Source organism: Eleutherodactylus coqui, chromosome 13 (assembly GCF_035609145.1).
Source record: "Eleutherodactylus coqui strain aEleCoq1 chromosome 13, aEleCoq1.hap1, whole genome shotgun sequence".
Taxonomy (NCBI): domain Eukaryota; kingdom Metazoa; phylum Chordata; class Amphibia; order Anura; family Eleutherodactylidae; genus Eleutherodactylus; species Eleutherodactylus coqui.
Genome location: NC_089849.1, coordinates 35,507,010 through 35,523,261, shown reverse-complemented (window position 1 = coordinate 35,523,261; position 16,252 = coordinate 35,507,010). Strand labels below are relative to the sequence as shown.

Below are 16,252 nucleotides of genomic sequence, written 5' to 3'. Positions count from 1 at the left end.
GCCACTCTTGTTTGCATGTAGTACTGCAACTCAATGCCATTCACTTGAATAGGCAATAGCTTGAGCTGCAATACCACTCACAGCCTACGGACCAGAGTGGCGCTGTTTTTTTTACAGAAAGCAGCCATATATTTTTTTTATATCATAAAACCCCTTAATGCACGTAGTAACTAAAATCACCGTAGTAATGAAAATCTTAGAACCTGGAAAAAAAAGTCTTAAAGTGCAAAATCCAGAGTAGTAAAACCTGTTTGCCAACTAGGAAACAGTAATCATAAATTAAAACTCTGATAATAAACCAACTTGGATCAAACCTCACATAGAACATTACAATGAAAATAACATATTGCAACCCAACACATGAATGGGAATGACATAAAGCCAGAGGCGCTATGTCATCTTCATGGGCGTAGTTCCCTATAGAGTAAGGTATTGGCAGTGCAGGCTAGTAAATCACATTACTTTTGATACACGAGTCACTTATGGCTCCTGAAATCATACGGCCTCTGGCTATGAAAACATCTTGCTCCCCTTCCTAAATGACAGTGTAAACACACGGCGAGTACAGAACGATCCGTATCTACGCTATTCTGAACCAACACAAATATACAAGTCAGATCTTGTCATCGGATTCTGCTATTGGCAGCGATAAGTAGTGAGCAACTCCGTATCTTCTGACAAATCAACAGCTAGCAGCGTCATTTTATGCCAACTGATACCAGTTATATAATTAAAGGGGTTTTACAGGACTTCAGAAAAAAAATTCGCAGGCTTAAAATTGTGTAAAATAAAAAAAATGACATACCTACTTCAGAGGCTCCCGATCCTGCGCTGGAGCCCGCCGCTCGGACCCCAGAAGAAGCAGGCTGGCAGTCGGTCAGCTGCTGTTCAATGTATGTTTCCCCCTTAATACCCTTTTCTTGGCCAATTTCCTATCCCCTTGTTTGCTCATCCATTTCTTCTTGGGGGGGCTTGAGGGGGGGGCAGCCTGCTAAATTTTTGGAAAATTGACCCATATAAACATCTATGAACAATCGCCTGTTCATGGAGTGAAAGCACAGGAGCGATGATCTTTCGGATAACTGTCGGAGGCTCAAGTGCTCAAAAGTCGCTCTGTTTAAAAGGATCCTTAAGGGCCATTCACACACAACGATTATCGCTCAAAATTCGCTCAAAGACAATCTTTTGAGCGATAATCGCTGTGTGCATTTACGTGCTCCGAGAAATGTTGTGTACATGGAGCGCTCAGCTGGTGTCCCGCTGAGCGCTCCGAGCAGGGTATACAGAAGACAGCTGGAGCGCTGTCTTCTGCATACTTCTGCTGTATTCACAGATTGCTCAGCTAGTATACAGCTGAGCGCTCCGAGTGGGGTATGCAGACAGCTGGAGCACTGTCTTCTGCATACTCCTGCTGTGTTCTCTGAGCGGGATAGCAGCTAAAACAATAGTATCAGCAGTATCCCGCTGAGAACTCGGCGATCGGCACTGAGAAGGCTCATCGTTAACTTTCAGCTAGCTGAAAGGTAGCGCTGAGCGAATAGTATATGAACAGTGCACGATGGCCGCAAGTTTAGACAACGCTTATCACTCAAAAGACGGCTTTTGAGTGAATTTTGAGCAATAATCGTTGTGTCTAAATGGGGATAAGGCTATGTTCACAAGTTGGCATTTGGTGGTAGAAAATTTGATGCATATGTAAGAGGAAATTTGCATCAAAATCTGCACGTCCACCCGTAGATTTTTCACGCAGTGAACTAGGCGCAGATTTTTGCCTTCGTAGTTCAATGGATAAAGTCCACACAAAATCCGCATCAAGAAGTGACGCATCATTTCCTTAATAGACGCGATAGAAAATTCCACCCTGATTGAACTACTACGCAAAATTCTCATAGAACTAGGTAGCTTGATCTGTGAATGGATTTCATGTGCATTTTGGCACAGAATGTTTGACGAAATCTACATAAACATTTTGTTGCATTAACATAGCCTCAATCTCTGTATCACCTTAGTAGTAACTAGTGATGAGCGAGCATACTCGCTAAGGGCACTTGCTCGAGCGGGCATTGCCCTTAGCGAGTACCTGCCCGCTCAAGAGAAAAGGTTCGGGTGCCGGCGGCGGGCAGGGAGCGGTGGAGGAGAGCGGGGAGGAACGGAGGGGAGATCTCTCTCTCCCCCCCTCTTCCCCCTGCTCATGGCTGCAACTCACCTGTCGCCCACGCCGACACCCGAACCTTCTCTGCCGAGCGGGGAGATGCTTGCTAAGGACAATGCCTGCTCGAGCAATTGCCCTTAGCGAGTATGCTCGCTCATCTCTAGTAGTAACACATTCTGTAGAACACGATGGCCATGAGCTGCATGTTGAACCTAAACAACGCTCTTCTACATGGCAGAAAAGCAGCCCTCTCCCAATTCGTCATAGTCGGTATCCCGCTGTTCCTACTTGTAGATATGATATATATGACCCCTTGGTGATATTATATATCATGCCTTGGCTTGGCCGACACCAACATGCAAATAATCGAACTATATGAAGCAGTACAAAACAGAACCGTATGGAGAGGGCTGATCCGTAAAGTGTCCGAGAGTCGTCCCCGACTAAACGGATGAAGATAGACAGATGTATCACACCGCACTGTATAACAGGGGTTCTGTGTTTTGCTATGACGAGCCGCCATGACTAGTACCGATCTAGTGATCACTTTGCAAAGTTACAGATCAACCAGAAGTTTCCACACTCAGAGTCACAGAAGTCAAACAAAGGGCTCTTCGGGTTGCTAGATTAGAAGTGGTAAAAGAGCCAGAGAGAACTACTTAACATGCCTCCGTCGCTATGGAAAATTCTAATTACCACTTCAGGAAAAGGTGCTGCAAATATTAGCTCACAATATCCTTCAAACCCTCGGACTATCAGGTCCCAGCCGCTGCAGTCTGCTTTTTTGTCTCATACATTGGGTTTTGTATGAATGCGCTCCAGGCCCGCGGCGTTCTCCTTACAAACGTTACAGATTTAGACACCCCGTTCATGTTACCCACTTACTGCATTTTGCTACTTAACTTAAAGTGACTCTCCAGTTTCGGGTCAAAATGCTGTCCCAGGAGCGGAGCAGGACGAGGGTAGATAACCTACAGTTGTTCTTCGATGCCAGTTCTCCAATCCGGGTCCTGTATTCAAGCATTCAAGAGGGCCGATGCAATCTTCAGACTACCTAATCCCCACAGTGCACTGGCAGTGTTAGACTACCAATGCACTATATCTGTTCTCTGATTGGTCAAAGCTGCTCATATGATCAGCGCCAGTCAATCAGAGAGCAGTGCACAGTGTGCATTAGGTAGTTAGAAAATTGTTTTACCCATCTTGGACAACTGGAAACAGGGCCAGAAAATGGCAGATCCGAGGGGCAACTGAGAAGAACAACTCCAGGTAATGCACCTCCCTCCCCTCCGGTCCTGGGACTGGATTTTGTCCCAAAACTGCAGGGCCACTTCAATCTAACCTTTCCTGATATATCTTACAGATGTCTTGCTGACAAAACTGACTTTTCAGCAATCAATGCTACAGGATGTATTCTGTGGGATTGGACAAGATGGGCTAGCCCCCCCCCCCCCTCATGCACATCAATGCTATTCGAATGCCCTTGACCTTTGCACTGGTTTACCTATTGTCCTTCTTCGGACTATTTTTGGTAGATACTAACCACTACATACTGGGAGCATCCCACAAGACCTCTGACCCAGTTGTCTAGTTATCAAAATGTGGCCCTCATCAACGTCGCTCAAATGCTTACACCAATTTTTTCTGCTTCCAACACATCAGCTTCAAGAACCAACTGTTGAGTTGACAGCTGCCATTGTCAGAGAATCAGTGTTATTCCCTTCAGCTTTCATGTTATTGCTGTATGTAGAATGTATAACCGTAACTGTTTCTGGTAATCTGGCGGGTGTTCTTGTTCCTCCACCTGAATTACTCATTTTTACCAATAAAACCTCAGACAGCTTCGAAGGGCCAAAGCCTCTTTGTGACAAAATGTCACAAAAATGCAGTAATGTCTAAAAAGGCCTTCATAGGGTGCAGACTGGGGGACCTTGAGACAGCAGAGGCCTATCTTACTGTAGCAAGAACATGTGCAGGGGTTGGATCAACATCTGATCAACATCCTTTATATGTTCTCCTCGTTGGCGTGGGCTTCCTACGAGTTTTCAGATAAGTATTGAACACATTCTTTTCAATATAGATATGCACATTAGTTTTATCTTACTCGAACGGACAGTCTGAGAAAAAAAATTGCAACCTGTCCTATTTTGCTGTGATTTTGGTCCGAACACTGCCCATTCAAGTCAATGGGTGTGTTAAAAAACGGATTGCACTTGCATGATGTATGCAACCATGGGGACCATGAAAAAAATAGAACCAAGAAGTGCAGAGCTTATGCACTGACGCGTTTTTTTTTTACATGTGTTGAAAACAAGTGCGAATAGGGGAGATGGAAAAATATCTCTGCAGCGCCACCTATTGGAAGACAGCATGCAAGTCAATGTTAGACTTTTTATACAAGCCTTGTAAAAATGACTGGGAATTGAAAGCCAAACCAGAATCCATACACAGACAGCTGTTTCGGGGTGTTTAGTGTGCAGTAGGTTTTTTGCTTGGCTAGAAGAGGCCTGTGACGTGGGTCAGGAATGCTTTCTTTTTCTTTTCTAGACGGTGAGTGAGTGAGGAGACTTTTAAGGCCATTCATGCACCTCTGGGTAATATGCAAATAAGGGAGATGGAACAATATCTCTACAGCACCATAAATGCCAAATGGATAGGAATTGCAAAAACACATGAAAATAGCGAGAAAAATTGGACCAATTTTTTAGGTCCGAAGGAAAAAAAACCTGTTTGAATGTAAAAAGCCTAAAACAGCCATAACAGGGTATTTGTTAATTAATCCAAGAGTGATAATTCCTAATGCCAAATGATCTTCTTTAGAGTCGTTTGCTGGATTTACCGCCCTTTAGGAACTGCAGAGGGGTTCTTATGGGTCAGCTGACCCTGAATTTGGTGTCCCTGATATAATAAACACATACTGCTGTCTTCTGACTATCTGCTTGTAAGTGCTTTGATATAAAACATATTTGACTTTTGCATGGCCCAAGCAAAATCCACCAAAACAGCAAGAGCTGAATTGGTTAATCTCCTTCCTGGCTGCGATAAGATGCCTTTATGAGAATTTATTGTCTCAGCGCATTCCATGTCCGGAGGCCTGCAAGTCCCATTTACTGTCTACACGAGCGGCTAATGAGAGCTCAAGCACAAGGCCAACTGACAAAGAAATAATTAAAATCATTTTTTCCTCATGGCCGTCTCATCTCCAGCTGCTGGGTATATAGGACGTCATGGAAAAAAAATAATCAAAGAATAAGCCGGGGATACGGTGCGAGGCTAATCTGCGGGAGAATGTACGCAGCACCTGGCCCAACATTCATCTGTGCGGTACAGAAAAGTCCGATCTGTGGTTTGGAGGAATGTCATAATCCTGTTTATCTCACAGATACGTCTGGCTGTTTGTTTCCTGTTGGGGTCAACTTCCGCACAACTTACTTTACTGCTGTGTCTTTATTAAGGAGCGTCTCGCTCTCAGGGAATCATCTAGTAAAAGTCCTTGAATTGTTCCTATCTTCTATGACGAATGGATGGTGTGATTGAGTGCTATCCAATGCGAGTTGCGCCCAAGAATTTGGTCTCCATCACTGCTCCCAGATTGGGGAAGGTTGAGTGACAACTAGAGATGAGCGAGCGTACTTGGTAAGGACAGATACTCGAGCGAGTATCGTCCTTTTTGAGTACCTACCTGCTCGCCGCAAAGATTCGGGTGCCGGCGGGGGGCGGGGGAGATCTCTCTCTCTCTCTCCCCCCCCCCCGCTCCCTCCTGCTCACTCCCGCAACACAGCGCTCACCCCCACCGGCACCTGAATCTTTGCGGGCGAGCAGGCAGGTACTCGAAAAGGACGATACTCGCTTACTTACCGAGTACGCTCGCTCATCTCTAGTGACAACCTAAGGCCTAAGTGCGCAGCAGCATGTGAGTCAGGCATGCAAAAACTAGGAACAGTGGAAGGTCAGTGACCCCTCAGTGGGTTCTGTACTGTAGGCCACATTGGTGGTCAGCCATTTCCCCCAAAAATGGTAAAACAAAAAGTTTTCAACAACTTCCAAATCACAGGGGTAATGCTTCTCATGGTAGAAATGTAGCTGGGGTATGAGGTTTATTTTCAGGCAACGCTCCAATGGGTCATTTAAATGCGTAGTACCTCCCCTGAACTGCACCTCATCCAACCAACCAATTACCCTACTCTGTATTGTCAAGGGGTAAGAACCCCAGAAACAGCTGTCTGTGGATGGGCATCCCTTCCTTTTGCAGGAGGCTCTGGTTCGAGATAGTAGAAATAGCACATTTTAAGGGGTTGTCTGGTCCAGATGACCACTTTCCCAATGCCCTAATAGGGTGTATAGGAGAGCGAGCAGCTACTACATAGGTGTTTCACTTGACTTTTTGAAGGGTTTCTCCTCTTAGGTTTAGGGCTTGTTCACACGAGCGCTGTCCGTCTACAGTATAGCCGCGTGCAAAGGTCACGGCTATACTGCTCTAAAGATCGCATGAACGGGTTAATTCCAGCTACATGAAGTAGCCCGTTCACACGATCCGAGGTGCATGTTTTCCAGCTCCCATTGCAGTGTATGGAAAGCACGCAGCAAAGATAGGGCATGTCCTATCTTTTTGCCCGCACCACAGAGTTTAGATGTGAGTTTGCACCCGCATGTCCTGTCTTTGTTAGATGCGCAAATTTAGTGCGTCTAACAATCGTTCATGTGAAGGCTTCTATAGGAACCCATTGGCTCCTATAGAAGCACGTCCTGTGCGCACCTCCAATGCACGCGGACAGCGCTCATCTGAACGAGCCCTTATTGGTAGCTGAGGGTGACTTGTGAAAAAGAACTGTCGTTGCTATGGATACAAAGCTTGACAGCTTCAGTCTTTTGCAAACAGTTGTCCAGCAGAACATCCCTAGCAACCAGTCTGTCTCCACCTGACAAATTCAAAAAGGTACCAGAAGTGAACAGGAGGGTTTGTAGGGCAAAACGTATGATTTTCTCTTGCTGCCTGATTAATCAGATTTTTGGACGCTTAACCCTTTTTTTAGTAAAACTTATGTAAATGTTATTGAGAAATAAAAATGGTGTCAGGAGAGGCGATAATTTCTGCAACAATCAAGGTGCGACCACAACATTTTCGTAGATACTTTCATAAGTTCCGTATAAGGCTAAAAACCTTGGCTTCATAGACGTGCGCTGGGCAGGATGTGGTTACCTAGGCTCAGCTAAGACAGACATGAATATACATTTCTCAGAAAGATATGACATGGTAGAGCAATGCGGTAACGATTTCCCATATCGACGCTTTGCGATTATCATCATTACATTTTTGAGCACCTATGTCGGTTCATAGCACAGGTCTACATCTCAAGGAGAAATTCTATGAAAAAGGTAAAAGTGCATAAAGTGCATTTATTACTGTTGCAAGATGAATTTCAAGCAAATATGCATTACCCAGGATCCCTTGCGACAGCTATAGACTTCAGATCTAGATGACGCCAATACTTACTATTCCATGACGAGGATGATTTCACTGTTGGTCTCGAAGACTTCATGTAGATTCACCACATGGGGTGAGAACCGAGCCATTTCCAAAATGGCGATCTCGTTGATGATGCTACTGCGGCAGTCTTCCCCCTTTCGTCGTTTTCTCAAAAACTTTGCAGCGTACTCCTTGCCGGTCAATAATTCTACACATTTCTTCACCACTGCAAATTTCCCCCTAAAAACAGAAGAATAAAAATAGAGATAATTAAAAGACTTCTCCATCCTGTTCTTGGTAACAACGAAGGTTTCACGAGAGACACAGGAAATGCTGTTTTGCAAGTTAATGGGGGAAACTTATTGTAAAAACTATCTTGTGCCGTGAGAAAGATAACAGCTACAGAGGTTTGAAAACTTAGAACGCAACTTGCCATCCTCTCTGAGCCCCGTAAACTAAGTTATGGGGCTCAAAGGCGAAGAAACGGGATGTCCGTGCAACATACTCACAGGGTGCCCCCCTCCAGCGCTGTGTCCCCACAACTTTGGTGTGAGCACACAGCTTGACTCTCTTCAGATGGCTGCGGGTAGGGGCGCGCACAAGACCGTCTAAAGAGTCAAGCTGTGTGCTCATGGCAACTTCATGGCGACACGGTGCTGAAATATGAAACACAGCTCGCCGCACCCTCCCCTTTGAGCCCCATAACGCATTTTTTGGAGGCTTAAAGGTGATGACCAATGCCGTGTAACCCCTTAAGGACCAGGCTGTTTTGTACCTTAAGGACCAGACACTTTTTAGGTATTCTACCCATGTGGTGGTTTTACTGCCCTACTTTTTTTTCCTTCAGCTACCAAAAATTTTTTTACTGCATTTTTTTCCATGACACATAGGGCTAGTTTTTAATATCTTTATCACTGATTTTTTTCCCCATTTTTTAGTTTTATCGGGGGGTAAAAAGCTTAAAAAAAAAAAGATTTTTTAAAATATTTATAGTCATTTAGTTTTTTTAATCAGTATATTTACGCTAAAATAAATTATGGGAACGGGTTCCTCATTTTATTTCGGACATTTCGATATATAATATGTATGGTTTTTGGATTACAGGGCACATACAGTGACGGCTTTGGGTCATTTTCTATTTTTTGTATATTTTTTAATTTTATTCTGTACGTTTTTATTACTTATTGATGTAACTATTTTTTTCACCATCTATGTCCTCCATGACGTCATATAAGACCTCTGGGGGACATTCATATGGGTCTTTTTATTTGTCACTTTTTCACTGTAGCTGGGGCATCCATAGGAGAAGCATCTATAGAAGCCACAGTTACAGGAGCGACAATAGTCACTAATGGAGCTGAGGAAGGCACAAAGCATAGCTGCAGCGCTATTTATGCCATTAAAAATATTGGAACGGTGACCATCCCCAACTGTTAAGGAGATCTGTTAATGTCAGCCTGGATCTATTGTAAAGGCTCCAACTTGCTAATAATGCCTACAAAGTAGTGGGTATACTACTCTAACAACAAGATGCCAGGAACGTTGGTCCGTGTAAGGGTGGCCTTACATGGGACAACTATCGTCAACATAGTCATTCAACAGAGCAAATGTAAGCAACAGTTGTTCCGTGTAAACACAACCAGCAACTGGGTGAAAAGCGGAATTCATTCAGTAGTCACTTTGTTTCAGCTCACCTGAAGATAGTCGCTGGTTGATCAATTATTGTCTGGTGTAAACTGGTAGCCATCGCCTTTCAACAACTAGCCTGCAACTTTGCAGAGAGGTGTGCGCTTGTTTAGCATGCGCCTCCCACTGAATGCTGATTGGCTCCTAACTTTTTTTTAACATTTTGCCCTCCCTTGTAATGCTTATCGGTTCCTCTGTCATCAGAGCCAAGTAAAAAAGGGGATACATGTCTGAATACGACTGAACAAAAAAGAATTAGAAGTCCTTGCAGGTGATAAGCACGAGTGGCGGCAGCACCGACTGTTCAGTCGAACCAGCAAGAGACTGCAGCAGCAAAACATAACTCGGGAGACCGCTTGCACACATTTTTGTGCATTCAGTGGACTCGGCAACCAATGAGTGTACGTTGGGAAAGGGTAGACATTTTCAAGCCCTTGCACTTCAAAGAATCTGATGCCCCTTAACTAGTCGATGAACAATATTTAGGCCTGTGGAAACGCTCCCAAAAATTCATCCAGCGACTGTAAAATTGACCAAGTGAACAACAATTATCTATGTAAAAGAACACTAACTACAGTCGTTTGTACGCTTTAGCGACTATTTTGACTATTTTTACTCTTGGATCTTGTGGCCCCTCAGCCCATAAGAAATGAGATAAAGATAAAGAAAAATGAAGCCTAGTTCTTGAACCTGGTTTTCTAGTTTTGACGCTGACGAGTAATGGTAATTGTTTTTTTTTGAAGATGATTCCAGATTGGTAGGATGTCAATGTTTCACAACACTTTATAAGCCTAGCTGACTTCCTCTTTAATACCAATAAAAATACAAAGCCACCTGTACAGAGACTTGTGTTATTTCACAGTACGGCATCATTCACATGGTCGTATGAGAAAATGGGAGAAGAATATTCCACTTGCCAATAGTGAAGATGGAGACAGTTTGGAAGTCATGGCAGAAGTCCGAAAAACACTTGCAACTCACAAGTCCGTAATTGTGGAGCGTACCTGAGGGCAGAGGCGTAACTTGAAGCTCATGGGCACCAATGCAAAACCTGTAACAGGGCCCCCAACTATAATGGTTAATTCATAGTACTGGGCTCCCAATATGGAGAAGAGAGGCTTTATGGGCTCCTAAGGTTCCCGGGCCCGTGTGCAACCGCATCCCCTGCATCCTCTATGGTTACGCCATGCCTGGGAATGTACACCTTATGTGGCCACTATAAAACCTATGGAGGGTGAAGGCCTAGTCCTAGATGACTCTATGACTTCCTTCTCATACTGAAGGTGGGGTATTGGCCCAAAAGTCATGTAAATGGGGAGGAAAGGGAAAGAAACACCAGACCATCACCTCTTGGCTGGCAAAACCCAGTACTGTAATGGGGAGCCCGATTTGGTCTTTGCTACATGACCTCTGATGTGTCTGTAAAGAACTGCACAAGATAATTAGAATCATTGTTAAATGTTTCCCGGTTATAAAAAATAGATGCCCCCCGGGAACTTTGCTTAAAATGAACCTGTCAGCAGTATTTTCACTACCAGAAGACTATCACTCATGTTGCATCCAGTACACACATGTACCATGCATGCGCTGCATGGCCCTCTCCACACGTCTTGAGGCACATACGCAGTGAATTGAGGTGTATACAGTTCACTTAACCTATGCACTATACAAGCATCGCAGCCGGAAGACCCAGGGAGAGGGCCATAAGACGCAAGCACAGGATTTCAGTTCAACAAGCATTGGCTTTGGGATCCAGGGAAGACGATCGAGAGGATCGGGTGTGGATCTTGACATGATGCATGGAGGAGCTGAAACTGGGCACTTATATACAGGGCGCCAAAATCTAAAAGTAAGAATTTGGGAGGACACTTTCTCTCTGTTTTCAGACAAATACAACATGATTGATAACGCTGCTTAAGGGCGCCCACCCACTGGCGTTTGCGATTTTCGTGCGTGAAAAACGCCGCGTTTTCCGCGGCGTTTTTTGCCGCGTTTTCGCAGCGTTTTCGCGGCTTTTCCATTAATTTCCATTGACTTTCATGGGTGCATTAGGAGAAAAATAAGGACACATATGCAACTGACAGTTCCTATGTTAAAAAACGCAACGCAAAACGCCAGTGGACAGGAGTACATTCAATTCTAATTGCTCTGCAGGAAAAACGCAAAACGCAAAGGAAAAAAAATCGCCAGTGGGTGGGCTCCCTAATAGTGAAAATACTGCTGACAGGTTCCCTGTAACATTGGCTATGTGAATACAATACACAAATTCTGGAAGCCATGATAAAACTTTTTCAAGATGAGAGAGGAAGTCAGGTTCTCTTCAGTGAAGCGTGCACATCCCACGCACGCTGCGTACATCCCACGCATGCTGCGCACATCCCACGCACGCCGCGCACATCTGCTAATGCACCATTTCTGATTGCTTTGCATTTCTCAGTAAAGAGGAAATACAAGATTAAAAGGTGTTATAGAACTTCTTAACTATTCATAATGTAGGAGTTCCAAGTAGACTCACAGCCTCCTACCAACCAACCTTTGGAGTATTTTTTTGCTTAGGTCAGATCCTCAGATTCTGATAATACGAGATTGCATTAATAGTAATATACGGTAGTCGTGGTGTTGAGCGAACGTTTGGAAACTTTGGCTCAGACAGTTCGCTGGACTTCGGCAAAAAGTTTGGTTCAAAACTAATTATATTGAACCAAACCTTCACCGCCACCGCTAAAATTGGTGCATAGCACTAAGAGCCATAAAACGTCTTAATAAGGATAATTATGAAGAAGAAACCCACATAAACATACAAACTCCATGCAGATGTTGTCCTCACAACTCCCTCACACGACCATACGCGTTTTTTATGTTCGCCCTATGTGCTATGTAATCGCATGAATGACGATTTGCCGTAATCGAGTCGCATATGTTCTTTTTTTCCCGGTGCGATTATTTTACGTGACAAAAAATATAAGCCCTTCACCCTCCGATCCAGATACAGAATATTGTCTTAAAACTGGAGGGCTGCTTTAGTTTCCAGGTGTAGTAATGGAAATAATTGCATTAGCCTGGATGTAATATCTTTTAGTTACCTGAAAGCCTTCGCTTCTAGTGATTATCTTGGTTACTGTTGGCTAAGATCAGGCATCATACTTACAGATGACCTTGAAATGTCTAGGCATGCCGCAGACTGACTCCACACCTCAGAACAAAAGACCTTATCTCCGAGTGGAGCCAATGCGATTGCCGAATATTTACTATAATAGCTAACAAGATACCGATGCTGCCCAGGTATGGATCGTGGATGAAAGTGTTTTCTGGTGTAACCCCCTTAAATATCCCTCTTTTTGACCCGGGCAGTAAATTAGTATTAATAAACTTACCATATTGTTGCATAGACTATGGAATATGGTTACTGTACGGTATATAAGACTCCAATATGCATATTATCCCATTATAGGGTGCAATTTGGATTTAAAAAATGTTAATATTCCAATGGATTTTGTGCTGATATCTATATTAATAATAATAATCTTTATTTATGTAGCGCCGATATATTCCGCAGCGTTTACTAAACAGGGGGAACAAAAACAAAACTATAGTTACATGTAGTAATCAGTTGACGGAAACAGGAGGGAGAGGTGAGGGGCCTGCTCCAAATTTTCCAACGCAGGTTACTTTGGGGACCACATGATAAAAAGAATGAGTATGAAAAAATCGCATGGGAAACTATCACTGACCAAAACTGTACTCATCCGTGCAAATATTACCTAATGCCTCTGACTGTAGCTGTCTGATATCACTTTTTACAGTTTCCTATGGTAAATGCTGCACGCTATTGACCTTGTGTGAAACTGGGCACCTTTAAGGTCACCAAAAAGGAAACATTCAGGCTGTGGAAGCCCAGCTCATACTCTGAGATTACGATGATCTAAATTCAGAAAATCCGGGCATTGCGGTCACAACACAGACTATAATAGCGCTTGCATGACGGCCGTCTGAAAGGCATAACAATGATTCTACTGTGTGCAGTCCAACCTGTGACTGTCCCGCTTCAATCCTTGTACAATGACAGATGTCTTTCCCCAATTTCATTGTATACAGAAGGGAAAGAAAACTGTTTGCTTGGAAAAGAGCAGCTAACTAAACAAATTAACCTTGTGGGTTAACAGGAGCGAAGAGGTGCAGACTAACAGATGGCCGTCAACTACTAACAGGAATTGCAAGGAATTCTAGCACATGCTAATGCTTTCCACCTGTGCCCTGTAGGTGCCCGATCCGAGACCTTCATCTTCAAGGTCAGATACACAAGAATGCAGGAGAGCAGATTTATTCCAAAATTTCTTATACTTATCCCCAGAGGTGCAGCCATAATTGAATTACATTTCCCTTGAGACTATGTTAATACCATTTTATACCAGACTGACTTATTCTATTCTTCTGCTATTTCAACCATGTGAGTGACAAAAAAATTGCTCATTAGTAACCCATGAATTAATAAGAAGCAACATCACATCTGTTTTCGATATTGTTATATTATGTGTACACATACAAATATTCACACCATGTTTTTGCATCGCGGTGACAAAAAAAATATGTATGAGTTCTGAGGCATGTGTTTCTGTTACTGTACTTGTTGCAGCCATGGCTTATGGTTACCTTTGCATTAATTTACTTGTTTTTTGCGGATTGTGCATTTCTGTGCAAGTGGCTTCTTGCATTTTAGTTGTGCACTCCATTCACCAGGTGCTTCAATGAGAGCATGTACCCAAATATCCAGTTCTCCACAAGTTCATTTGGAGGTCTTTGGCCCAAAGACAGGTGTTTTATAGAGTTAGGAACTTTTTCAATAGGGTTCGCCTGGACGTGCCGGATGGGCCCACATGTTTTGATGTGTGCTAAGAACATTGTATTTTTATGCGGTTAGCATAAACAGTTGTGAAATTTTATTTAAATATCTATGAGTGCCGAGGAACATGCTTCTGTTTACATCAAGGTGAAATGTACTATTTTTTACTTTTTTCCGCTTTTCTTTCAAGATACCTTTATAGAAAAAGAAGTAAAAGGATTCTAATTTATTTTGCTCATTTATATAGCACATAACATATTCTGCAGAGCATAAGGTTTTGTCCCCATTGGGGCTCACAATCTAAATTGACCAATTAGTATGTTTTTTTGGAGTGTGAGAAGAAACTCATGCAAACAAGGGGAGAACATCCAAACTCCATTCAGATGTTGTCCTCGGTTAGGCTTGAGCCTACAGCACTAACCACTGAGCCAACATGCTGCTTATTACTGTTGACTTATATTGTACATAAAGCAGGACAGAAAAACAGGATCTGTATCAGTTCTTGGTCTTGCAGCCTTCTGTGCTAATGGTAAATTTGCCTCCTCCCCCCAGGGGCGTAACTATAGTGGGTGCAGGGGATGCGGTTGCACTCGGGCCCAGGAGCCTCGGGGGCCCATAAGGCCTCTCCTCTCCATATAGGGAGCCCAGTACTATGAATAAAGCATTATATTTGGGGGCCCTGTAACAGGTTTTGCATTGGGGCCCAGAAGTTACGCCTCTGCCTCCCCCAATACATAAATCAGTAAAGTGCCTTTCATCAGGATGCAAAAACATTGGAGCCGAGTTACTAATGTGATTGCATCTAGATCTCGTCATAAAATGCACCAAAACTTGGCACTTTTCACGTAAATAATGTCACATCAAGTTTCAGCAGTGTTTATGGAAGAAATGCATTAAGAAAAGGATAATTCACTGTGCCTCATTCAACAAGGAGCAAGGTATAGTAGCAAGACGCATGTAACAAGTGCATGCATTAAACAGGACAATGCACGTTTAACAGTTGGTGCAAAATTTTGGCACAACCTAAGCCAACTAATAGGTGGGATAAAGTTGGACAAAATGTCTAAAGATGTGCCAAATGTATCACCCAGCATTAGCCATCGTGATAACTTTGGCTCTTTTTAGACTGCCTGGTCTAAAGGATCCGATACACATTAGACAATAGTCGTCCAAACCTGCTGATTTCAATGGGATTGGACGATTCTCATGTGTATGGGGGCTTCTGACTTTCCTCAGCGAGATGATGGGGGAAAGATGGGGAAGTTGAATGTCAACACCCAATTCTTTTGTCTCCCCTGGAGATAAACTGCCACTGTTGTCCGGCTGTGGCTTTCTCTGCTGTCTCATGTAAAGGCCCATTTCCAGCCAAGATAAGCTAAACACATTAGTGTCCATTAGTGTTCAAAACATGTGATTGTTTTGCATAAACTGCTAATGGACACTAATGTCTCTAGCTTATCACCTTCATTTGTATGTAAATGAGCCTCTCAGAGCTGTATGCAGAGAACAGCGGGTGGTCTCTTCTATGCATTCAGCTCCTTTGTTCTGCTGCTGGGCTGCAAGCTAAATACAATGTAATTAGAACTCCCATGGAGAATACAGCACCATGGACAGCAAACACACCATTCAGTCTGTGTTATATTCTCTCCAGCTGATGGATGGATTTTATGTTCACAGAAAAATCATCGTTCAGCCAAAGAGTGAAAGATGGGAGCATTTACACACAACGATTATCACTCAAATGATGACTTTTGAGCGATAATCGTTGTGTGTAAATGGGCTTTAAGACAAAACTTTAACCATACTGAATGTTCATATGTTTGGGGGAGTCGGGGGAAATAGCTGTCAACTGAACGCCCTTCTGCCAGCGGCTTATGTACCTGAGAAAGAAAGGATCAGGATGTTGAAATCCAAGTGCCTGATTTGGGGGGGTTCAGCTGACATCTAATGTATAAAAACATTGCACGAAGAACTGCACTAAACCGCCTTGCATGGAATCCCCCTCCCCCTTCCCAGAGATTGGATCAGCACGATTACTGCAATTCCAAGTTTATGTAGATTTTTTTAATTTTTAACTACTTAAGCACAAAAAACATGTTTTTAAACA

At 43.4% G+C, this 16,252-nt stretch overlaps 1 protein-coding gene across 1 annotated transcript in view; it reads right to left on the bottom strand.

The window, feature by feature from the left end:
• LOC136587582 (serine/threonine-protein kinase 17A-like) overlaps positions 1-16,252 on the bottom strand; it is a 44,866-nt gene that overhangs the window by 8,661 nt on the left and 19,953 nt on the right. Inside the window, exon 2 of the mRNA XM_066586259.1 lies at positions 7,647-7,859. Within this exon, the coding sequence (XP_066442356.1) occupies positions 7,647-7,859 (213 nt within the window). The remainder of the gene's footprint in view (positions 1-7,646; positions 7,860-16,252) is intronic.